Genomic DNA, 25,607 nt, shown 5'->3' on the forward strand with positions numbered 1-25,607 from the left:
GCAGGCGGCACGGGACCCTGTTCAGCTGACACAGGGGAGGGGGCCTGGGAAACAAGCTGCCCCTTGGGTGCCCCCCCGCCCGCATCCCCTTCACTCAGCCCAACTCTGCACCCCTTCTCCTGGGCAGCACTGAGGAGCTGACCCCCCCAAACCAAAGCTCTCGTGTCAGGAAGGGGAGGGTGCCAGGCGAAAGGCAGCCAGTGCCCACCGTGCCCCAGAGGCTCCTGTGGGTTTGGGGGGCCCCCGCCCTCAATTCCTCAAAAAATGGGGTTTCCAACAAAGCCACGCTGACCTGTGCCACGGTCCCTGCTGCCCACACCTGGCCCGGGTGTGGGCCTGGATATGGGGCAGGGGCGTCCCCGTGGAGTGGTCTCAGCCTCATCAGGGCAGGAGGACTGGGGGGCACAGTTTTGTGGCCAGACCATGGGGTGAGGTGAGCACCAGGGGAAGGAGTCACCAGAGGTGGTGCTGCGGGGCAGCCACGGGGTGGGGGGGTCCGGCTGGGCCCCGGCACCACTGTTGCGGGCGGGAGAGGTAGGTGGGCATGGACACACCCCACAGAGGTGAACCAAGGGCCCCTGGCCAGGGGGAGAAAGCTGTGGCCGTGGGGGACCCCGAGACAGAGAAGGCACGGCGAGAGAGGAGACCAAGAGTGTCCCCCAGGCCCCGGGCGGCCCTGCTGCCCTGTCCCCGGCCCATGGATCCCGCCCAAGAGGCCTGTAAACGTGTCCAGGAGGCACCGGGGAGTCCGGAAGACCCGTTCCCGGCTGGCCGGCCCCCGCCCCACATCCAGCAGGAGGCAGGGGGCGTGGGGGCCTCTGGGCTTCCTGAGTGTCGAGAGCACCTGGGCCCCCTCGGCTGCCACCCTCCGTGTCGCTCTCGGGGCAGCGCTGAGCATGGCCATGGCCATGCGCTGCCCTCGCACCCGCTGCTGCTCCAGCCCCTGTGCGGGGCCGGCGGGCAGGAGGGTCTTTGGTCCGACAATCGTCCTGGTGTGGCTGCAGGCAGCGCAGTCACGGGCCAGAGCGGGACCTCTGATCAGTGGCCCCGTGACCCCTGCCACACACGAACCCCGCAGGCGGCTGACCCGCGGACATTGGCGGGGCCCGGGGGGCGGGCAGACCCAGGCACAGTGGCGTGAGTGACGGGTGGGCCTGGGGGCGTCCGCGGCTCCTCACACTCCGGGGGCTGAGCGAGGCTACGACTCCCCCGACTTCCGGCCAATTCTGGTGACGGCCTCGGCCGCCTGCTCGGGCAGCAGGGAGGGCTCCGTGAGGATGGACGTGGTGGTGCTCAGGTGCCGGAGGGTGCTCAGCACCGCTGTGAGGCGGAGAGGAGACGGGGGCTCAGCGCCGGGCCGCCCTCCACACGCCTGTCCCCGAGGCCGCCTCTGCCCATAGCACCTGTGCACCAGTCCGTGCCCTCCGCTGAGGGGCTGGGCAGAGGCTCCCTGGGAGGGGTGGGGGGACATGGGCGTGTGTGCATATGTGTGCACGTGTGTGTGTGTGTGTGCGTGTGCGTGTGTGTGCGTGTGGGGGACGCGAGCATGCTGAGCGTGTGGGCACTCACTGGGCCTGAGGACGGGCAGGGAGCAGCGCTGTTCCAGCCAGCTGAGCGCCGAGCGGTGCAGCTCGTCCAGGCTGCTGCCAGACACGCTGCCCTTGAAGGACTCGAACAGCGGCTGGATGATGAAGCTGAACTGCGCGCGGCTAAGGAGAGTGCCGAGGACGAGAGGGGGCCCAGGGTGGTCGGCTGTACCCCACAATTGGTCCTGGGGACAGGAGCGGGGCGGTCTCTGGGCCTGCGGCACCTGGGCATGCGCTGGGGGCTGGGCCAAGCTCAGACTCCTGAGATCCCCCCCGCCGTAGCACCCCCAACAGGACCCCAATGGCTGGGGCACAGACCAAGACTCCAGCCCTTCCAGTTAGCCCAGCGGATCCCAAAATTATTCTGCCTACTGTATCCCCCAGGGGACGACTGCAGGCCCTGGAAATGCCTCTTCTCAGGGAGGAAACCAAGTACCCCAAGCGCCCTCCCGGAGGCCACTGCAGCTCCTCTGGCCCCCAGTGCCCGGGGTACTGTCCCTCGGGCACAGAGCAACCCCAGTCCTCTCCCGGCCCAGGTGCCAGGAACCAAGGATACGATCCAGAACTTCCAATTCTGCAGAGTCCGGCTCTTCACATACTCGTCGAACATGTCCTTCATGTGGTCAAACTGGCGCCAGGTGACAGGGACGCCCGTAGCCGGGAGCTGCTGCTGGCAGGAGCTGGCAGCAAGGGACGAGTCAGGGGACGGGGTGGGGGGGAGGGGCGGGCGCGGGCGGGCGGGGCGGCGGCTCACAGGATGGTGGCGTTGAGCTCCTCGATCTCCTCGCGCAGCCGGCGCGCCTCCTCCTGCAGCTGGCTGCGCTCCTGCTGCAGCTTGGTGATGTGCTCCACCGTCTTCTGCAGCGTGATGGGGTTGCTGGTCTGCGGGGCAGCGCGTCAGCGGTGACACCGGCGCCCAGGAGCCCCTGCCCGCCCAGCCGCCCGCCCGGCCACGCACCAGCTTGGAGTTGTTGGACATGAGGCTGTTGAGTGTGTCAAAGGCCATCTTGATGTTGAAGCGCCTCTTCTGCTCGGCCGAGATGTGCTTCATCTGCCGGTTCTGGGGAGTCGCGGGTGGGCAGGGCAGAGTCCGCGACAGGGGGCCGGGGAAGGGGGGCTCCGGGAGGGGGCGGCGTGCAGGAAGCCCCGAGGGGTCCCTCCACTCTCCCCGGACGGTACCTTCAGAGCAGTCACGTTTTTGGGCTCGGCGGCTTTCCCCACGCAGCTGTTCTGGGGGGACTGGGGGCCAGGACTCTGCTCCAGGGCGCAGGGCGAGGCCTGCCCGGGGCCAGTGCAGTCACGGCCTGGGAGGGACAGGCTCTCAGGGACGCCCACCCAGCGTGGCCCCGGTGACGGTCCGTCCATTGTCCTACCCGCCTCCTGCACCAGCGGGTCAACTTCCCGAACGCTCCAGCTTGGGAGCGACCAGTCCTCTGCCTGCCCTCCGCTCTGCCCCCGCACAGGCCCCCATCAAATTCCCTCCAGGCCTGGGGTGGGGGATCATTTCCCACAGGATTCTGGGCCCTCTGGGCACAGGAACTTGGGGCTTTCGGGCAGTGGCCTCGGGCACAGCAGGTGTCCCCGGCTCCTTGGCCCCCGGACCCAATCAGTGCTCCCCTGCCTGCGGCACCCACAGCAGCCCCCATCCTACGGCACACTTGGCACCGATGGTTATCACACAGTCAACACCGATGGCTGCCGTGGCCACAGCAATCCTGAACTTCCAGAGGCCATGGCCACACAAAGACTCGGGTCTCCTCTGGGTCAGGCAGATCCCCTCTGTGTCCCTGCACTGTGTCCCTGTCCCTGCGCTGCCACCCCTCCTGCATTCTCCAGAGGAGTCTTCACACCCCACCCGGCAGCAACACTCACTGGGGCCTGCCACGGGGGCTTGCTCGCCCTTGACCAGGGGGTCCTGCACTGTGCCCGGGGAGAAAAGCCGGGGCCCACCCGGGCTGGGGCCGAGCTCGGTCACCAGGATGCCGCCGTGGAATTCCGCAACTCCAGGGGCCTGTGGTGACACAGAGAGAGTCGCTGAGCTGGTGGTGGGGCCGGATCACTGTGGTGGGGGGGGCGAGTGGGGACGCTGACGCTCACCCTGGCGATGGTGGCGGGCGTGAGGACGACACTGGGTTGGGACACGGGCGCAGCCAACACAGCCTCTCGCTTCAGGGGACCCGAGGTCATGATCACCGCACGGGGGTGTCCTGAGAAGGCGGCTGCAGGAGAGCAAGGAGAGAGCCCAGTGCCATAGGTGGATGCCCCACCCCGGGGGGGACATGTCCCAAAGCAGGCGGCCTGGCCAGGGAGCGGGCACTGGGCCTGCCACTCACCTGGGGCCAGGCAGGCGCTCTTCAGGACCAAGGACACGGGCTCTGGCTTGGGGGCAGGCACTATTTTGGGGGGCTGTTTAGGTCTCCCCCCGGTTAAGGACATGGGTTTGGGGTGTACAAAGGTTAGCTGGGGCTGGGGAGGGCCCACGGTGGGTGGACGGGGGGCAGGGGACAGCGCCAGAGCGCAGGGGGCCGGGGAGGGTGCGGCCTGGCGTGCGGCGATGACCAGGCCCGGCCTCTGGCCAAAGCTGGCGGCAGAGGCGTCGTGGGTGAGGGTGGCCGAGGCCGTGTGGGTGATGACCGAGGGTGACGTGCCAACGCCCGCAAACTTCTGTGTCTGAAGGAAGGCGGGCGGCACGGCGGGGGCGGGGGCGGGGCTGGGCGACAGCAGGGGCAAGGGGAAGACGGGCATGAAGGACGGGGCCGTGCTCAGCGGCGCCACCGGGGCGCCAAAGTCCGAGGCCTGGAGAAAAGGCTCCTCGGGCTGGGGCGCGTGCCCACTACTCTGCCGCTCAGGGGGGTCCAGCGTGGTGTCTGTGGGGGCCGCAATGAGACTGTCCGGGAGGCCCACAGCCGGGAGGACGCTCTCCTGAGAAGGGGAGGATGGGAAGGTGAGTCCTGGGGTGGCCCCATGAGCCACGACTTGCACCGGCACCCAGCAGGAGCCCTGGACCGAAGGGACCGAGCCAGCGTGTCCCTGCGTGAGTGCTGGTCTGAGGGAGGAGGCTGAGGGCCTCCCAGGGTCTCTCCCATCTCTGGGGGCTTCTCTACCCACCCAGGTGCCCTCTACCTGTGCAGGTGGGCTGCTGGGGTCTGGCACAGAGGTGGAGGCAGGTGCGGGCAGCATGGAGCCAAAAATGGAGCGGCTGGAAGAGAAAAGATCTGCAAGAGAGACGGGGTGCTCATGGCGGCACGTCCCTGTGCGAGTGAGCACAGAGGGCCCTTGGCTGGAACTACACATGCTGGCCACTCAGCTGGCAGCGAACTGTCAGAACAGGCTGCGCTCAAGGTAGGAGTGTGGCAGAGCCGGTCACCAGCGCCCCCTGCTGCCTGCAGGGAGCACTGCCGCCAGTCAGGGCCATAAGGCCCAGAACCTGGGGGGGTGGGAAGGCCCCAGAAAAGCTCCCCACCTTGCAGAAGGTGGTGAACGTGGAACAACTTCAAGCCCTCCCCCGGCCGGCTGGTCCCGGCCCCTTGCAACAGGGTGGGCATGTCAGCTGGGCCCCAGCCCCGGTGCTCACCCTGGAAAGGCTCGAAGGTGTCCATGAAGTCCAGGTTAGGCTGCAGAGGGATGAGGCCCGGCTGGATCATGTCTGCGTTTCCCAGATGTGCTGCAAGAACCGGAGGCACCGTCTCAGACCCCGGACCAGGGCGAGGCCTGACAGGCTGCGGGAATGGGGGGGGATATGGGGGGTGGAGGGCCCATTCCATGGCCAGCCCTTGGTCCAAGAGCATGCCGCCCAGCTCACCGATCTCCCGCGGGTTGGGCCAGGCCACGGGCTGGTGAGACGCAAGCGTGGAGAAGAGGGTGTCGCTGAACTCGGACATGAGCATGTCCGTGTCCAGCAGGGGGTCCTCCTCCATGGGCACCGGGGTCTTCCAGCCATCCCCATGCTTGGGCCAGCAGAGCATGTCATCATCCTGCAACAGAGAGCAAGGCCCAGGTCACCCGAAGCCCAGAGGGCAGCTCTTTTGGGGAGGGAGTGGGCGGGCAGGGCTGACCCGCTCGGGGCTCGCTGGGCTCACACACCTGGGCCAGGCTGGAAAGGTCCTCGTCCTTGTGCTGTTGCAGCTGAGGAGAACGCAGGACGGGGTGACCGAAGGCCGCAGCAGCAGGGGACGAGACCCCCAGCCTCTCCTCCCTGAGGGCACCCCGGCCTCCGTGAGCCACAGGGGGGGGGGTCCGGCCACTCGCCAGCCCCCCTGCCGGCGGCGGGCCCGTGGCCCTGCCCTTCCCGCGCTCCTCATGCTCTTCCAGGGGCCCCCGTCAGCTACCCTTTTCTTGAAGTAGGTTCTCCACTTGTGGTACTCCCTGATCACGATCTCGATGCGGCTCCGCCAGTACTTCCCTTCTGTGGTGATGGCCTGTGGCAGGCAGGGGCAGAATGAAAAGGTGTGGCCTCGGCCACTCACGCCACCAGCCTGGAACTCTGCAGGTGCCCAGCACCTCCTGTGCCCTTCAGTCACCACCTCCCGTCTCCTGGGCATGGCCCTGCCCCAGGCCTCGGCGCTGCACCCCTGTCCAGCCTGGGTCTGATTGCTCAGAAAGGCCATGAGACCCGCCTGCACAACTCCCAGCGGGAAAGGCCCCAAGCTATCTGACAGTCTACGGGGTCCCCTTGGCCCCGTGTCCCAACCCTTGTTCAGGTTTCGAGGGTGCACAGGTACCTCTGGCCGCCGGTGCTCGTCCACATCCACAGAGCCATCGAGAGGGGTGACAAAGTGACACACGGGGTTCTTGCGCTTCTCCAGATCTGGATGGGGAAAGGACAGCGCCAGTGAGGGGGCCCCTCTCCACGGGAGCCTTCCGCTGGCTTCCCTCATTTTCCTGGGGAAACCGAGACCTCAGAGAAGGGATCCACAGGAGAGGGAGACTGAACCCCCGAGTCTGGCTCCTTAAGACAAACAGTTGTGGGACCAAGTGCACCCCACGGGTCTCCTCACCTGCAGAAGCCCGGGTCGGCCAGCACCAGCCAGCCTGGCCCGCGCCTCTGACAGGAAGGAGGACGTCCAGCAGCCCGCTCGCGTGCCGAGCCTGAGAGGCCCCAGCCGCTGGCCTGTCCAACCCCGTGGGCCCTGTGCAGCAGCTCTCCTCCGGGCCTGCACTTCCTGGCTGGTGTGTGCCCAGGTTCTTCTCTCTCGGTGGCTTGGTTCCCCCCCAGAACACCCCCTAGACTGCCCAGAGGCATTTCTGGGTGAAACTCAGAGATGGAGGCAGGTAGCCAGCTCCCCCAGGCCCGGGTGCCCGTGCTCACACTGCATGTACCACGCCCGCCAGATGGCGTTGTTGAGCCGGATTTTGTCTCTCCACTGGAGCTTCAGGCCCTTGAAATTCTTCCATTTTGGAGACACCAACTTCCCACTGAAAGGCAACGTAAGGGGAGATCAGAGATGCCTCTTGAAATAAAAATGTTTTCGTTTTGCTTTTTGGGGCACGCCCAGCAGTGCTCAGCGGTTGCTCCTGGCTCTGCTTGGGGGACCCTAGGGATGCCGGGGATCAACCGAGCCGGCTGTGTGCAAAGCAAACACCCTCCCTGCTGTGCTGTACTGCTCCAGTCGCCCCCCTTCAAACAAAATGAATGAGAAAGTGCCACCCAATCACTGCAGGGCCCCAATATTTTGGTAACCCATGACAGGGCCCAGGGCTGGGGGTGACCCAGGAGAGGAAACAAGACCAGTGATGGGTGGGAACTGCTGAGTGGCAGAGCGTGGGCCTCACGACCCCATGCTGTTTCTTCCTCAAGGTTTTCTGCAGCCACAGGTGAAACGGGCTGTGCCATTTCCTTACGGTGTGGATGAGGCCATCGTGCTGTCCGTCCGGAATTCCGTGCCAAGTTTCTGCTGCATCTACACAGCCCTGGACCCTGCCCGCCCTGCAGACTCAGGCAGCACCTCCCACCCACACCCAGGATGCTGCCGCTAGGGCAGGAGAGACACATGTGAGGGTCTCTGCGTGCACGTGTGGGGAGGAGCACGTGTAAGGTCTCAGCGTGCACATGAGGAGGGGGGAACACATGGAATCTGGCATCACAGAGAAGATTCCTGCTTTGGCATAGGCTCAAGTGCTCTGAGGCTTCCCGGTGGGCTCTGTGCTGCTGTGCACGGCACCTGCCCACGGGGGACAGTCATTCCCTCCTGGGCCCTCTGTGGCTATGGCCTCTCCCTCCTACCCCATCCAGACTAGCTTAAAATCAACTCTTTTTCTGCTTGCTGTCTGGGCTTGATTTTTTTTTTGGGGGGGGGGGGGGAGCAGCTAGGTTTTAGGTCACACCCGGCAATGCCCAGTACTTATTCCTGGCTCTGCACTCAGGGACCACTCCTGACGGTACCCAGGGGACCATATGAGATGCGAGGCACCAAATCAAGCCGGCTCTGTGCAACGCAAGCGCCCTGCCCACTGTGCTGTCGCTCTGGGCCCAGGGCTTGCTGATTTTTAAATTCACATGCACATGCCGTAAGAAGTTCAAACCACAACGAACAGCAGAGACCAGGATTTCTGTCACCTAGAAGTGCTGGAATTTCGGTAACCAGATTGCAGAGTGATAAAAGAACTTTACGGGACTGGAGAGATAGCACAACGGGTAGGGAGTTTGCCTTGCACGCGGCCGACCCGGGTTCAATTCCCAGAATCCCATATGGTCCCCTGAGCACCGCCAGGAATAACTCCTGAGTGCAGAGCCAGAAGTAACCCCTGTGCATCGCCAGGTGTGACCCAAAAAAGCAAAAAAAAAAAAAAAAGAAGAACTTTACCCAAAAAGTGTGGCCTTCAGCTAGGAGATGGTTGGGGGATTCTCGGGGGTATGAGTGCCAAGGAGTCCTGGTGGGGAGAGAGGCTGGGGGAATTATTTAAGCAGAATCTCAACAGATGGGATCCGCCCTGTCTTTCAAAATTTCACTTTCTGTGTGTGTTCTTGTTCTTGAGTCCCATCCAGTGGTGCTGAGGGGCTATTCCTGGCCTGGTGTTCGGTCCATGAGGCCCTGCATGCTCCAGCCCTCTGAGCCTTCCCCCTGCTATAGAACATTCTACAGTACACTCATCACCACTGAATCACTCAGTCTTTTTCCAGAAACAGATACTTCTAGTGTTGAAAATTTTCTCTTTTTTTTTGGTCTTTTTGGGTCACACCTTTTTGGGGTTACTCCCGGCTCTGCATTCAGGAATTACTCCTGGCGGTGCTCAGGGGACCATATGGAATGCTGGGGATCGATCCTGGCTGTGTGCCAGGCAAATGCCCTCCTCGTTGGACTATCACTCAGGCCCAAGACTTCTACTTTTTAGCATTATTGTTGGGGAGGAAAGGGCTACACTGGCACGGCTCAGGGGCCCAGATACGGTGCCCAGGAATAAAACCAAGAGAGTTACCCAGATGGCATACCAAGCACATGGCAAGGACTAGGAAGTCACTTTCCACAGCTGCTCCTGAGAGAAGGTCTGGCCACTGGAAGCCAAATCAGAGGCACATGTGCATGTGCTTTGTCAAGGATTTATTAAAAGTTTATGCAAATATCCCCTCCCAACAACAATGAATAATACCTATTTCCCAACGCATGACTCATTAATACTTTCCAACGTGAGGAGCAATAGCACAGAGGGGAGGGCGTTTGCCTTGTGCACGCCAACCTGGGTTCCATCCCAGAACCCCGTATTGTCTCCCAAGTACCGCCAGGAATGATCCCTACGCACAGAGTTAGAAAAAAGTCTCGGACACAGTCAGATGTGGCCCCAAAACAAAAACACAAACATTCCTACGTGAAAGCACAGATTTAGTCTTTATTTTCCGGCTGCTGGGGCATCTCCAGGGACTCAGGGTTTTCTGTTTTTAGCCACTGGGTCTTTGTGTTTGTTTTTGTTTTGGAGCATACCCGGCAGCGCTCAGGGCAGCTGCTAGCTCAGAGCCTGGGGATACTCTGGGCATTTTGGGGGGGACCATGCAGTGCCAGGGATCATGGTGGGTCCACGTCCACAGCCAGTTGCTGGGTCTCCCTGTCAACGCCGTCGCCGCGAGCTAGTCCTGGGCTGGGAAGGGCTGTGCCACCTAGCGCTCCCGATGCATTCCGCCGAGCTCTCATCTGCTTCCCACACTTCACTCTTTCACCTAAACTGTTTTTTGTTGTTATCTTCAGCAGAAGTTTTTCATTACTGTAGCCACAATTGAAAACTCCTTTTTAGGAATCACTGTACAGTGGGTAGGGTGCTTGCTTGCACCTGGCTGACCCGGGTTCAAGCCTTGGCATTCCATATGGTCCTCCACGCACTACCAGGAGTAATTCCTGAACACAGTGTCAGGAGTAAGCCTGGAGCACTGCTGGGTTTGACCAAGAAATCTGTAAATAAATAAATATCCTTTCCTGAGTCTGACTGTCAACTCCGCTCCATGTGGAATAGGTCCTGGTGTAGCTGACACTATACTGAAGACGATGGCTGTCACGACCTATTCCACCACCCAGCTCTCCCTGTCTGACCGAGCGCTCCAGGTATCTCCCACATTCCTGCATACACACTTGATTTTTACTCCTGGTGGTACTCAGAGGACCATGTGGGATGCCGGGGATGAAACCCGGGTTGGCGCATGCAAGGCAAATGCCCTCCCCGCTGTGCTGTCACTCAGGCCCTCACTCTTCTTTCTGAATGCCCTATTACTTCTGTGGCTAGCGTCGTGGGTGTTTTTTTTGCATATACCTTAACTCATGGGGTGCAGGGTAGGGGCTGACTTGAGTTTGGGGGCCAGAGCCTTCCCCTGCCCAGGAAGTGCCCAGAGGCAGAAGGTGCTTCTGTTCTGTTCGCTCCTCAGAGTGGAGTCCCCGTGGGAGAGAGAAGCTGCAGCACTGCACTCACCCCCAGGGGTCTTGGGCAGGGAGCACCCACAGAGTGGCCCTGGAAGCTGGCACCAGGGAACACCAAGAGACGCATACTGAGCCGTGAGACACTGGGTCTCATCACCATTATGAGTCACTCCGGAGAAACCCGAGGCGTGGGGTGCCGTTCAGAGGAAAACCAACACCCGCCAGGTAGCCGCGACTATTAATAGTTAAAGCACACACTTTAACTATTAAAAAGTTCTTTAACGATTAAAGAAAACCCACCAGAATTGCACCTGAAACCCGAAACTGAGCTGTGACCCTGGCAAGGGTCCATGAAGTGGTGGGGCTGGAGTGAGTGTGCATCTGCTGAGACCTGTGCCCACTCTACTGGCACAGTGCTCGGACAGAGAAGCGGCTGCTGGTCAGGGGCCAGGCACTGTCTGCCCCCGGCCAACTCAGCCCCTACCCAGCCAGCACTGCCGGGAGAGGAGCGGACAACAGCCCAGGCCACTGCACCAGGAAGACGTCTCACGTCTGCACGGTTAGGGGATCTGCAAGGAGCAGAGCACAGGGACTGGGGGAGGGGACTGGCTGGGGGAGGGGATGGGGTGCCTGAGCAGGGACAGGAAGGGGTGAGCAGAGACAGGGACACGGGATGAACAATGTCTCCGTCCAGGCCACTGTGCTGTCACCACTTTAGGCTCCTCTAACCCCATGTCCTGCAGCACCCAGCCTCCTACACTACCCCGTCCAGACCTCCCTCCAGGGCCTGTGGGCTCCCACTTCCCAGCCTGGGATCCTTGACGCCAATCTCAGGAGCTCCCCACAGCCAGCAGCCAGCAGGGCTTCCAAGGAGGCTTCCAGCCTCGACTCAGTCCCCCAGGTGCCCCCCCCGCCGCCCTGTCAACAGGAACCCACTCACCCATCGCCCTGTCCAGCCCCACTCCTGGGAGCTGACAGGGAGACTCACCGGCTAGTCACCGAGGTGGTCACTAGGGTCCTGGCTGGAGAGGGGCAGGGGAGGGGAGGTAGGTGGCCATGACCCCAGGGCAAGTGGGCTAGAGTCACCCCGGTCCCCCATGTGTCATGAGTGGCCTCCCTCATAGGGTGGCAGTCCCTCTGCTTGTCACAAGTGCCAACTCCATGCCCAGCACTGCGTGGACACACCAGTGTGGGGTCCTGCAGTAGGCCTGGCCCAGGCCCTGTCCTTTTCTTTTTTTTGTTTTTTTTTTTGTTGTTGTTGTTTTTGGCTTTTTGGGTCATACCTGGCTATGTACAGGAGTTACTCCTGGCATTGCACTCAGGAGTTACTCCTGGCGTTGCTCAGGGGACCACATGGGATGCTGGGAATAGAACCCGGGTCGGCTGAGTGCAAGGCAAACGCCCTACCCGCTGTGCTATCTCTCCAGCCCCGGCCCTGTCCTCTTCGACCCACCCAGCCCTGCGCTCAGGTGGGCTCAGGGAGAAGGGTGGGAACTACTCGCCTGGGGCCAGGCTGGAGGCGCAGAGCCTGCCCTGCCTCTCAGGCAACCCCCCTTTAACCCACCCCCTTTGTGCTCAAATGTTTGTTTCTTTCTTTTTTTTTTTTTTGCTTTTTGGGTCACACCTGGCGATATACAGGGGTTACTCCTGGTTGTGCACTCAGGAATCACCCCTGGAGGTGCTCGGGGGACCATACGGGATGCTAGGAATCGAACTTGGGTCGGCCGCGTGCAAGGCAAATGCCCTACCCACCCTACCCACTGTGCTCTTGCTCCAGCCCTTCAAATGTTCGTTTCAGGGGGGTTAGAGTAACAGAATAGTAAAAGGGTACACGTTTTGCATGTCGCTGACCTGGGTTTGATCCCTGGCACTCCTACAGTCCCCCGAGCCTGCAGGGGTGAGCCCTGAGCACTGCTGGGGATGACCCCCAACCCAGAAGAACAAAAAAGAAGTATGAAAATGTTTGACTGTCTCTTGTCGGGGACAGGACCAGCAGCCGAGGGCTGCTCCCAGTCCCTGCCGTCAGCTTGCGGTGCTCTCTCCAGCCAAGGGTGACTGGACAGGCCCGGGAACGAGCCTCAGGAGCTGCTGTCACAAGAGAGAAAGGCCTGACCAATGCTGGGGGGTACTGACATCTGAGCCCAGCCCCATGCAAGCCCCAGTCTGCTGAATGAGCCCAAGGGCACCTCCACCTGCTTCAGGGCCTCCCCGGAAAACAGAGAGAAATAAGTTGATGGCACCTGGGCACAAGGACACGTCAGCCGCGGGAAGGACGCCAGACACGGAGAGGGACGCCGGCATTTTTGCCAGCTCTGTCCCCGGGGCTCCCTTGGGAGGGGCCAGCCAGGGCGAGACGTTCCTGGGAATAAAACTCGAAGCCACCACTTAACTGAACTCTTGAGGGGCCTGGTACCCCGCCCCCCAGCAATTCCAAGCCAGTCAGGTAAGTGGTTCAGTGTGAGACCTGAGGATGGGGCGTGCCTAGGCCCTGCAGTGCTGGAGAGCGAACACTGTGAGTGAGCCCTTTTCCCCATCTATGGATGAAAAAGACAACAGACTAGACTTGGGAGCTAGCTTCTCAGCCAACTTCTGAAGTAAAACAACTAAGAGAGATGAAAGGGGGGGAATGAAGGCAGACAGGCCCAAAGAAACAGCATGGGGGTAGGGCGCTGGCTGGGCTCAAGCCCCAGCACCACACACAGACCACAGGTACCACCAGGATCCTGAGTGTCACTGCGAGTGGCCAAGAGTAACAACAAATGAATAAATACAAAATGAAAGATCAGCACAAAGGGAAAATATGGATTATTGGGGTGAAAGTACTCAAGTGATAGTACAGCAGGGAGGGTCTTAACACACATCTGACCCAGGTTTAACCCCCACAACCCCCAGATCCCCCACCCCGAAACCCAAATAGTCCCCCTCCCACCCCTTGGAGTGCTCCCTGAATGCAGAGCCAGGAGTCAGCCCTGAGCACAGGGGGAATAGCTCCCCCAAAATGAAACCAAACAAACAAGTCTCTCTAAGGGGCTGGGGAGAGTACCTCAGGCATGCAGACAGGCTGAGGGGGGTAAGCCCGAGCACTGTGCACCGAGTCAGGAGCAGCCCTGAGGCTCCAGGTCTAGCCAGAAACACCCCCCACTGCCCACAAAAAGATCAGTCAGCCCATTGAAGGTGTTAACGGGATCCCGCATCTGTTCTCTTTATACACGTGAGAGCCGCCAGACCTCCCCTCTTTCGAGGAGTTGTCTGTTCTAATTGGGACGATTTTTGAAAACCAGTCTGGCAACATCCATGAAAGATTTCAGTGTGAACACTCACTCTAGGATCCTTCAGTTTTACTTTGAAGATTTCGCTTAAGAAAATAGTTGAAGTGCCGTGAACACTCGCCAGCGCACCATTTAAACTGTCTCTCAACCCTCACCCCGAACCACACACAAAAGTCAACTCCAGACGATCGGGCATGAAGGTAAGAGCGGAAACCAGAAACCAGGAGGAAAGTCCAGGGCAAGTCTCCCAGAGGCCGGGCTGGCAAAGGCTTCGGAGCCAGATACCATGGGCACATTTAGCCCCATGGGACACAGCCCCACACAAGTAGGACAGCAAAGGATGAGGCCCCCCGAGGCCCAGGGGCCTGCACTCTCTCCCCATAAAGCCACACCCTCCTCTGCCAACCTATGTCCGGGAGAAGGGGTTAGCGGAGGAGGCCCTGCCACCCAAAACAATTTCCAGGCTGAGAGGGTGAGAGAGAATGTCCACCTCATGATTAACAGAAAGCAAAGTCATTTTTTCCACCTGCCAAATTTCCTGGATGTTCTTGAAGGTTGGGTACCTTTGCCCCCGACATGTTTGCAGATAATTTCTATCATTCATATACAAGCTAACGTGGCCAACTTCGGCACTACAACTGGGAATAATTTAAGACTGTTCGGGCCAGGGCTGGGGCTCGGGGGCAGAGCAATGCTTCTGGCACACAAAGGTCGTCAGCAGCAAAGGTGGGGAGGCAGCCTGGAAAAATAAACTCGCGGCAAGGTCCCCAGCACCACCAGGAGTGATCCAAATCACTAGAGCTGGGTGAGGCCAAAAGCAACAAGTTAATGAAGGTCACGAAGAATGAGCCCTGAAGCCACACGACAGGCCTTAACGGCATCCAGGCCGCCAGGCTGCCTCAGGGCAATGCCAGCACCCACAGGAAGGAGCCTGACACTGGGGGGGACACCCCCACAATGATCAAACTAAAAATAAGGAAGTAGAGTCATGTTCTGTTTGTCTTTCCCACCAATAAAACCTTTCTGAAAGGTTTTTTTTTCCCCTTTTCGGTTTTTGGGCCACACCTGGCAGTGTCAGGGGCGTATATGGGGTGTTGGGGGTTGAATTCGGGTCATCCACATGTAAGGCAAGTGCCTTCCAAGCAGCTGTACTATCACTCCAACCCCTTGAGTACTTTTTTAAGAGGAAGAAAGGGTAGCTAAGGTACTTGCTTTATACCCCATCAACCCTGGTTCAAATCCCCAGCACCACCAGGAGTCGCTCCTGAGCACTGTCAAGTAGGACTCCCCCCAACCCCAACAAAAATAAATAAATAAACAGAAAATGGGAGGCTGGAGGAGACAATAGAGCGGGTAGGGCATTTGCACTGCACATGGCAATCAGTGTAATCACAGCACGGCACGCGGTCCCAAGCCCTGCCAGGATGATCCCTGAGCACAGAGCCAGGAATGAGCCCTGAGCACCACCAGGTGTGGCCCAAACCCCCCCCCCAAAAAAACGTTAAATCTCACAGCATTGTCTTACTACTGTGGAGCTTAAAAGCTGGACAGACACCGAAAGTCTGAGCACTGACTCAAGGAGTGGCTCCAAACCCTACTGCCTGATCACTCTTTCTGCACCAATAGCGCACCAGGGACGATACTGCCAGACAGTGGGCTGGGCGGGGCAGTAACAGAAAAGCAAATGCACTATAACAGTACAAGGACTATTTCCAAACTAGAGGCAAGAGGAGAGAGAATCCAGCGGTTAAGGAGCTTGCCTTGCACCGACTGACCTGCGCTCCAACCCCCTGCTCCACACATGATCTCGGGCAACATCAGGAGTGAGCTCCGAACACAGAGCCAGGAGTGGGCCCTGAGCACAGAGCCAGGAGTGAGCCCTGAGCACAGAGCCAGGAGTGAACCCTGAGCATCGCGTGGTCCCAAATCCCAAACAAAAACCACCCTTTTCTCTGCATTTTTCCTGAGTGCTTCCCACATGAGCGCACTGCCACCCTGCTGCCGACTCAGAGGCAGGCACCAGGTCCAGCTCCAGGAAATGGCCCCCTGGCCTGTCACTGTGGGCGAATGTCCCCTGCACAGGCGGCAGCTGAGAAACAACTGCCCGGGAGCTCTGAGCACACAGAAGGTGGAAGTAGCCGCACTGAGATGGCGTCACCGACTCCCACAGGAGAGTGTCAGGCCCGATCTTCACTCCTGGGAACTCTGCGGCCCGAGCAAAGTCGTCCCTGATGGTGACAGATGCCAAGCTTGGCAGGGAGCCCGCTGGGCAGTGGTGCAGGCAAGAAGCTGGCCAGACAGGTGGTCTCCTGGATGGCAGAGGCAAGTGCCAAGTGAGGCGGATCGCACAGCAAGCTGCCCAATTCCTGGAGGCCCGGTGTTCCCAGGGCATTACCAAGAGGCCGGTGGCGGCCATTCAGGGCAGGGGCAGGAGCAGAAGAGTCAACTGCGATGGGGTGATCACCTCACTCCCTGAGCACAGAGCCTCCTTCTGACCCAGGCGGCTGTGTCGGGCTGAATAAGGGCCCAATAGGAGCTGGGTGAAAAACCTGCCACTCACCTCCTTTGACTGCCAGTTGTGCGAAATCAGGCTAAAAGGAGGGGAAGTCATCCTGAACAACCTCAGCCAGCCCACGGGACTCCAAAGAAGGCAGGTCAGCCCCGCAACCCTCGCGGCGCAGGGAGTGGTGGAGAGACCAGACACACAACAGATACTCCAGGATCACCCCAGCAGACACAGTGCACACTCATGCCAACACACCCAGAGTCCCAAGAGGCCAGCAAGCGCGCAGCAGAGCAGCAAAGGTACCAAGGCCACCACAGGTGGCGACGCACAGGCCGAGCCAGCTCTGGTCACCAGCAGGGCCTGGTGGGCTGCCTAGGAGCGGCTGGAGAGGCCCCAGTCCGGCCTGCCGGCTCTCAGAGACTGGGTGGGGAGCGGGCTTCTCCATCCCACAGACAGGCTGCCCAGGTTCCTCCAGGCGGAAATCCACTTCCCAAGGGACTGGGGGAGATCGAGAGGCCGGGCCAGACTCTGCAGCTAGGAAGGCGCCCGAGCAGAAGGACAACAGCTGGCAGCCTGACCTCTGCCCTGTGCCCAGGGTCAGAATGACCAGGGTCAAGCGTGCACACACACCCCCCCCCCCCCCCCGCTCTCCCGTCTCCCCCAGGCTCCAGGGCACCATGTGGACACGCACAGGTGGAGATGCACACATGGACAAGCACATGGGCATACACACACCTGGACATGCAGGTGGACACGGGGAGCTTTCTGACCAGCAGCCCAGCACCATTCCCACAGACACACCTGTCAGGTGGAAAGGCACGCCCACTGAAAGGGTCTCTGGGGAGCAACTAAAGCAGGAAAGAGGGGGCACATTGGAGACGGAGGCACTTCGAGGTGCACTAAATGCGTGTGAGAGACGTCATACAAAGGGAACCGCGGGGCTGGAGCCACAGTGCACCAGGCGATGCACTAGCCTCGCACACGGCCACCATGGGTTCCATCCCGGCACCCACGTGGTCACCCGAGCCCTGCCAGGAGTGATCTCTGAGCATAGAGCCAAGAGTAATACCTGTCAGATGTGACCCAAAAATAAAAAACAAGAGCATCTCACACGGGGTAGGCCCCATAGCCAGGGCTGGGCGCTCCGAGAGCACCCACATTGCAAAGCACTATTCAGCCGCTACGAGGTACTGCAGATGTTAAGTTCTGAAACTTGGCCAGATGTCTGGATCTAGGATAGGGTGGGGAGGAACGCAGATACACTCACTCCAAAAACAAAGCGAACGAACACAGGCCTGCTCCCAAGGTCTAGAAGGATAAACAAGAGGGAATTGAAAGTGGTTATCTCTGGGCGTGGGTTTTCCCTGGAGACAGGCGATACTCAGCCAGGGGATAAGCAGGGCAAGCCTTGAGAGCACAGGGTGAGAACCACAGGGCCTCTGGGCATTGCCCAGGGGCTCCCCTCCGCCCCCAACACAGAAATAAGGAAATCAACACTCCAATCAAGCCTGCTTTCAAGTGAACCCCAAAGGCACAAGGCTTCACCCTCAGCCTTTCATCCTGCCCTCTCCACTCCACTTTTTCTGACAGTAGCTGCTTCCTTGGGGCACCAGACCCCTGGGCCCTTCCATGCTGGCATGGCGGGCCCCAGGCCCAGGTGTGCCAGAACATGGCTTAGCTCCACGGGGCTAGACGCAGGCTCTGTATGAGGAGGCCTGGGCTAACCTCCCACACCCAGCTCCAAGCACTGCTTGGTGCTGCCTCGGCACAGAGCCAAAAGCAGCCCTCAGCGCCACTGTATGTGTCCCCCCCAAAAAACAAAAACAAAACATGTATTTTGCCTGAAATAAAGTTTTTGTTTGGGTGCCACACCAGGTGGCACTCAGGGCTTACTCCTGGCTCTGCCTGCAGAAATCACCCCTGGAGGGCCTGTGGGACCAAATTTGGTGCCGAGGACCCAACCCGGCTGGTCGAGTGCAAGGCAAGAGCCCTGCCTGCTATGCTATCTCTCCAACCCCTGGAAATAAGTATTGGGGTGGGGGGGTCAGGTCTCATTGACATCAGTACTATTTTCTTAGCCAGTAGTGGATCGGTGGTAGAACACTTGCCTTGTCTTACGTGTGAGGTCACAAGTTCCAGCTCTGGATAATAAAGAAAGATAACAAAGAAATACAATTTTCGTCATTCTCCTAACAATACAAACATTTTCAAAAACAAGTCAAGAGTCAGGACAATGGGAAGGCGCTTGCCTTGCACGGTCAACCCAAGTTCAATTCCTGCACCCCATTTGCTCCCCCAAGCACCAGCAGGAGTCAACCCTGAGAATGCAGGGACAGCCCCCAACAAAACACAGAAGCAGGAGGGAGACAGCACCCGGGGCACCTGTGTGCAAGGGCAGAGCCCCACCTGCCGTACTATCTCCCCAGTCCCTCGAGTAACTTTTGAAACTAATGGTTTTCCAGGTATGACTTGGAGACTCTGTTGGCGATCCATAATATCACATTTTTTTTCAGGGCCAAAGAAACATTAAAAGGGGTGAGATGCTTGCCTTGAATGTGGCCAACCCAGGTTCAATTTACTCCACCCCGAATCCATCTCTACTGTTGCATGTATCAATGCTTTGTTCTTTCGCACTGCTGGTTGCGACTGACTCCTAAGGCTGCATTTCCCGAACATGGACGGCCCAGGGACGAAGAGGAACAGTGCACACCTCGGCGCACCCGCTCTGCTGGGGTCCCCTAGGGGCCTGAGCATGACCTTGGCCGGCCTGCAGACAGCTCCCAGCTGTACACTGCCAAGTGTGGGTGAGCACCACAAAGGAATGCCACCTAGCGAGCAGGACAGGCAGAACCTGGTGCCTCAACCAGGCGTGCGACCAGTGAGCACAGCACAAGCCTCGAGCACCAAGGCCAAGTGTGTGAGCCTCAATATGTATGTGGCCCCGGGTCGTGAAGAGAGCAATAGGAAAGGAGGGGCTGAGGATCAAACCACAACAGCCTATGGGGGACGAAGCTTCTAGGGTGACCCCCGATTCAAGAGTTCGGAACAGGGCAGTGTGGCAGAGGGGGCGACGGGGTGGGGAGACACGTGCCTCGTGCACAGCCGCTTCAGCAGACCTTGCTGGATTCCGACTCCACTTAAGGTTCCCCAAGTACTGCCTGGGGCCACCCCTGCACCAGAGCCAGGAACAGCTCCCGATTCTCCCGGAGTGTGGACTGACTGCCCGCAGAAGCACACCTCCGTGACAGAGTACAGCCAGGAGAGCCTCAGGCCCCGTCTCAGCCACCCGTGAGAGAACACTGACACAGGAGGCCCAAGGAACAAAGGCACCCCTCAAGAGCAAAACAGATCTGTCCTTGAAAGGATAAACAAAGGCAGCATCTTAGTAATGGTGAGTTCCACTCAGGAAGAAATGCTGGTATTTCAAAGCTGGAATAACAAAGCTAGAAAACATGGTGCTAAGAGGAATCCAGGGGAAAAATGCACACAGAGAGGCAGCACCAGGCAGGAGTTCGTTTCCATGCAGTGCCTGAGAGCCAAGGAGGTGGGGGCGACTAGCCCCTGGCTACGGGCCACGGGGCTGTACAGGCGTCCAGGGGGGAAGGCAGACACACACTGAGATGCAGGCAGTGGGGCGGGCCCACGTCACCTGGACAGAGGAAGTATCCACACTCTTTCCCTACTGACCCAAAACAGTTTTGAACTTCCCTGGGAGGCTGCTCCGCTGTCCTCAGAAAGTCTAATGATATAAATAACAAAGCTCTGGGTCCAGCGAGCTAACACGGCCTCTAGGACACAGGCCTTGCATACACAGGACCAGGAATCCATCTCGGGCTCCCGGATAGTCCCCTGATCACCAGGGGTGATCCACAGAGCCAGGAGTAAGCCCTGAGCACAGTCAGATGTTGTCTCCAAAACAAACAAGCCCCCAAACTAATAAAGCTTTCCATACCTTAATAAAAAATAAAAAGCTCAGGGATTATCTGTGGCTGAAGTGGGAAAAGGACTCTGTTTGGGGGGCAGGCTGGACTGCGGCGCTGGCCCTCGCCCTTTGGAAGAGCACTGTGCGGAGAAGATGGGCTGGATGAATTTCTGACTCACACCCCAGGCTCTGCAACTGACCGAGCTGAGCGTCCTGGTGCAAAGAGAGCTATGGAGTCACTTACGGATGAAAGAGAAGATTCAATACCCTGCTCCTCAGCTGGAGAACAGCCCTCTAAAAGGGCAGGCGGAGGGCCAGAGCGATGGTACAGCGGGTAAAGCGCTTGCCTGCATGCAGCTGACACGGGTTCAATCCCTAACATCCCTAGGGTCCCCCGAGTACCACCAAGAATGATCCCTGGTCACAGGGCCAGGAGTAAGCCCTGAGCACCGCTGGGTCTGACCCAAAGCCAAATAAATAAATGATATGGCAGACAACTTTAACCACACACTGCTGCCGAGTGTGGAATCTCTTATTCACACACGAGAGCTCTCTGAAAGGTGAGACCAGCTCCCGGGCTGGAGGTCGTGCCAATCGCACGGGGCCTCTCCCCATGCTCCCCGCAGGTGCGGGGGCCACAGCTGGCAGCAACATGGAGCCCAGGGTCACACCAGGGCCCCAAGCATGCCCACATGCACTCCAGCCTGGGGGCCCCGCTGGAGACGGAGAGGGGCTCCTCCCGCCCCGCCCGAGCTTCGGGAGGGCTCCCTCGCTGGTCCCTCAGCCGTGCCTCGGAGCCCCCCAGATCCCGCACTGGGGGCCCCGCCGGCCTCCCTTCTGCCCTGCCACCCCCGTCTGCCCCGAGGCTGAGGCCCGGCTCTTGTACTCCAGGCCCCTCTGCAGCTCTCGAGGACACTCAGAGGCAGGGGCAAGGAAGACTGACTTTCTCCAGAGTCCAGACGCCCTCGTGCCTCCTCCACACTGCCGCATTCAGAAGGTCCTTCCCACGCTATGGTCTCCTCCCAAATACATTTGGATATGGAGTTGGGAAGCGTTTCCTACGAGCCCCTCAGAGCCTGGACAGACGCAGACACCCCGTTCCGAATGCAACCTGGAACTCCATGAGCCCCTGGGCCTGCCTCCGGAGGGAGGAGAGGTCAGGGGCTGGACGCCCCGGACGCCTCAGCCCAGCCCACGAAGCCACGAGACTGCTAGGGCCCGGGCCAACTCTCAGGCGTGTGGGGGTCCTTCCTCGTAACCCTTCCCCCGCCTCCAACCCATCGGACCCCTGAGCTGTCCAGTCCTGCTCCAGACTCTCTCTGGTCAAGCGTTCATGCCGCAATTCCAAGGCCACCAGCACCCCCTCCGGTCGAACGGGAAGCTGAGAGCCACAGCCACCCCCAGGCCAAACTCAACACCCACGTGAGGAGAGAGCTCGCCTGCCAGAAGTGCAGCGCGAGCCCCCCTCGAGCCCCCGGGGACGGTCCCACACAGCCCCCCCAAGGAGGGAAATGTGGGGAAGTGAAACCAAAACCGCCTCAGATCTGCGTGGGAGACGCTGGGCATTCCTGCCAGGCGGCGGGCCGTGGCAAGAGGCGGGAGCCGAGTTCTAGACCAGTGCTCCCGCCAGAACATTCCAAGAGGCCGCAGGTGGAAACTGTGCTGGAGTAGGGGTCAGAGCACGAGACTGGGGGCCCACCGACGAGTCAGGGGGTGATGGTGGGGGAAAGGCCGAGAGCTGCTCTGGAGCACGTGGGCGCTGATGAGCTGGGGGAGGACAAGCTGCCGACCATGGCTGAGTATGTCAGGCAGGCACCTGAAGTCCAGTCCCAGGCCCTGCCAGCTGACAGGCGAGAAAGGCGGCAGAGGACGGTGATTCTGTGCCCTCCGCACAACGGCTCGGGAAAAGGGCTTCGGTCCCCACCAGCCAGCACCCACGCTGCACGGGGAAAGCACACATCTTCCTTTGTGAAATGTGCCCCAAACTGAGCAGATGTTTCGCAAGTTAGGAGGGCAGGAAAGAGGAAGCTGGACTGCATCTGCCATCACCCCGCGGGCCCCGAGCACACAGGGCCGGAAACACCCGAGCGCTCAACCCCAAAGCCAGTCCTGCTAGAGACCCCCCTGGAGCTCAAGACTTGGGCTCGGGAATCGAGGGCATTCGGAATCCCAGACCGCTCCAGACCGCTCCACGGGGCTGGGGGAAAAATCACCGCCGCGTGCCCTGCACTTTGTGCCTCCCCAGAGCTGTGGACCCCATCTGGAAACAGCTGGAAGGCAGCTAACAGGAAACGAACCCGAAAGGGGAAAGAAAGGCACAGCGTGTCCCAGGGAGAGTTAGGCAGCTAAAACCAGAGGCGGGGGACAGACAGGAAGTTAAGCCAGAAACAGTCACACAGAGGAGGTGGCCTGCTGGCCTTCCCCTCGCCGCCCAGTGGGGGCTCCAGCCACCTCCAGGCAGACCCCCCCGCCCCATACGGTGTCCCAGTAGCGGGGGCTCCAGCTGGACCTCCCCCCCGGTACATCCTCTCTCTTCCCGGAAAGCCCGACGGGGCAGGATAGGGCGGCCCGGGCAGCAGCTCCCTCTCCTCTACAGCCACAGGTGACTGTCCCGAATACGGCTGGCTGGAGATGCTGCTCACTGACTCAGCTGTCCAGTCCCCCCCCAGCCGCCTCTCTCCCCGGAAACGACCGGCAGCAGCTGAGTGCAGCCGCAGCGTTGACTCAGGCTGGGGGTTCAGAGTGAAGCCAGGGGCTGAGCCAGGCCACCTTGGAGCCAGCCCAGGGCGTCCTCGGCGGCAGACAACTCAGCACCACCAGCTGCCGAGGCCGTCTGGAGAGAGCCAGGGAGATGGCTCTGCGGCCGGGTTCAAACCCCGGTATCACGTGGGCCCCAGATGCCACCAGGAAGGACCCCTACACGTGAACCAGGAAGAGCCCTGAGCACTGCGGTGTGACCCCAAAACCATCTGTTTACTTGAAAGAGGTAAAGAAAACGACTTTGTTAAAATTCTTTGGTGTTACTTCCCAGCTAGCCTTGAGCTTACCCACGGGGGCGGGCGCTGCGGGTGCCTTTTTCCTTGGTGGGATTTAGGGGAGCCCTCGCCAGCCCTTGTCCCCGGGCCCCAGAGGACTGCTCATCTCAGCCGGGTGGCTCCACGGGCTTGCTCACAACACAGCAGGCACTAGCTACTTGAGCACCCTGAACAAGTGGGTGGAGATGCTGAGGGCCACCATCTCCTGCGTGTGTGTTTGCATGTCTGTGTGTATCTGTGTGTGTGCCTGTGTGCGTGTGTGTGTCTGTATCTGTGTCTCTGTGTGTGTCTCTGTGTGTATCTGTGTCTACGTGCGCATGTCTGTGCATGTTTGTGTGTGTGTCTGTGTGTCTGCATGTGTCTGTATGTGTGTGTTTGCATGTCTGTGTGTGTATCTGTGTGTCTGTATCTGTGTCTGTGTGCATGTCTGTGCATGTTTGTGTGTGTGTCTGTGTCTGCATGTGTCTGTATGTGTGTCTCTGTGTGTGTCTGTCTGCACGTCTGTGCATGTGTATCTGTGTGTCTGTATCTGTGTCTGTGTGCATGTCTGTGCATGTGTGCATGTGTGCATGTGTGTGTGTGTGTGTGTGTGTGTTTTCATCTAAACAAAGCAGAACATCCTCACAGGCTCAGGAGGAGCCTGAGCGGGATGCGCGGGTGCCTGGGCAGGGCTGCGGCTGATGCACGCGGGCGGGTGGCACACCGCCCCTCTGGGGACCCTCGAAAAAGAAAGGGGGGGCGCGGGTCGGGAGGCAACAAAGCAGCAGCCTGGCGCCCGACCCTCAACTCCTGCGCCGGAAGCGCAGCCCGGGGGCTCGAGTTTCCCACCAGACAACCCCGCGACGTCGGTCTGGGCTCTCGGCGGGGGGCGGGGGGCGGGGCGGGACCCTCCTCCCCGCGCCGCTTCTGGAGTCCCCTAGGGCCCGGGGGGCACTCGAGCGCGCTCGGGGGCGCCTGTCCCGCCGAGGGCGCGGCGCGGGGGCGCGGCGCGGGGGTCCGGCGCGGGGGCGCGGCGCGGGGGTCCGGCGCGGGGGTCCGGGGGGCGGGGGCCCGCGCGGCGTCCGGCGCCCCGGCCGCCTCACCTGTAGGCCAGCGTCATGCACTCGAAGAGCTTGGTGAGCGAGGCGTCGATGGACAGGTGGCAGGAGCTGGTCTTGCCGAAGCTGTAGGTCTGGCACGTCTGCTCGTTGACCGTGTCGAAGTCGTAGCCCTTCTTGGGCGGGTGCTCGCGGTGCGGCGACGACACCATGAAGTGGCCGCTGTGGATGATCTGCTGGCGGCGCGGCGGCGGCGGCGGCGGCGGCGGCGGCGGCGCGTCGCTCGCGGGGGCCCGGCCCGGCGCCTCGTCGGGCTCCGAGTCGTCGTCGTCGGGCGGCGGCGGCCGCAGGGGCGCGGGCCGGGCGCGGCCGCGCGGCCGGCGCGGGGAGCAGGCGAACACGTCGGCGGCCATGGGGCGGCCGCGAGGGGCGCGCCCCCGGGGGGCGACGCGCGCGCGGCCCGGCGAGGCTGAGGGGGCGCCGGCCCGGCCAGCGCGCCGCGAGCCGCCCGCCGAGCGCCCGCCCCGCCCTGACGTCACCGCGCGGCCCGGCCAATCGGAGGCGCGCCTCGGCCTCTTAAAGGCGCAGGCCCGGCCTGCAGACCCGGGCGGACAAAAAAAAAAAAAAGACACAATAAAAGGGGAGGGGGAGGAGGCCCCGCCCCCCGCGCCCCGCCCCTCCTGGCCGCCCCGCGGGGCTGCGCGACGCGGTGACCAGGTGGTGCCGCCGGCCTGTGTCGTCGTGGCCTACGAAAGGCTCCCGCCCAGCGCCCCGGGAGTGGCCCTGCGGCCTGGCTGCGGCCGGCGGGCGCTCCACGTGGTGGGTGGGGGTGGGGGCGGCGGCCGCGACCCCCGCCAAGCCCCTCGTTGCCCCGCAAAGGCCGGAGCAGCGCGGCGGAGGCTCCTCACGGATTCTGCCCCCCTCTTCTTGCACCGAGTCACTGACCCCGCGGGGTTTTTTTCCCAGTGGGACGGGAACAAGTTCAAGGAGGTCCTCGCTCGTGCCAGGTACGTGGGCGGTGGGACCCGCTCCGCAGTGCTCAGCCCGGGCCTAGGGCCTTCCTGCACCAGGGTCTCCCTCTGCAGAATCCTGTCTGCAGTCGCGACGAGTGTGAGTTTGAAGGGTAAACCCGGATGCACACAGCCCCAAAAAGTTCCAAAAGAGGAAATCGTGAACCAGAGTTTCTCCTCCATCACATCATCACATGGGAAACAATTCCAGCTTCATGACTAAAGGGCAGAGGATGTGGCTCAGCCGGAGAGCACATGCCTTGCATGCATGACACCCGGGTTGATCCTGGGCAAAGCACATGCGTATGCACACACACACACACACACACACACACACACACACACACACACACTAAAGCTACTCACAGAGGTATCTAGAAATACCACTTTTCAGCCTGCAGAAAC

At 60.7% G+C, this 25,607-nt stretch overlaps 1 protein-coding gene across 1 annotated transcript; it reads right to left on the reverse strand.

Annotated features, from left to right (window-relative positions):
* Nucleotides 1–1,156: 1,156 nt before the first annotated feature.
* Nucleotides 1,157–24,610, reverse strand: MLXIP (MLX interacting protein). Its single transcript, XM_056107156.1, has 17 exons — nt 24,238–24,610; nt 6,895–7,001; nt 6,308–6,393; nt 5,915–6,004; nt 5,670–5,711; nt 5,389–5,560; nt 5,161–5,250; nt 4,710–4,801; nt 3,920–4,508; nt 3,684–3,805; nt 3,459–3,597; nt 2,766–2,890; nt 2,545–2,646; nt 2,341–2,468; nt 2,143–2,266; nt 1,570–1,699; nt 1,157–1,320 (listed from the first exon to the last, which is right to left on the reverse strand). The coding sequence occupies exons 1-17, from the start codon at nt 24,603–24,605 to the stop codon at nt 1,199–1,201; spliced, it is 2,628 nt and encodes an 875-aa protein (XP_055963131.1). The 5' UTR covers nt 24,606–24,610; the 3' UTR covers nt 1,157–1,198.
* Nucleotides 24,611–25,607: the final 997 nt, after the last annotated feature.

This window comes from Sorex fumeus, unplaced genomic scaffold, assembly GCF_029834395.1.
Source record: "Sorex fumeus unplaced genomic scaffold, SorFum_2.1 ptg000155l, whole genome shotgun sequence".
NCBI classification, from domain to species: Eukaryota; Metazoa; Chordata; class Mammalia; order Eulipotyphla; family Soricidae; genus Sorex; species Sorex fumeus.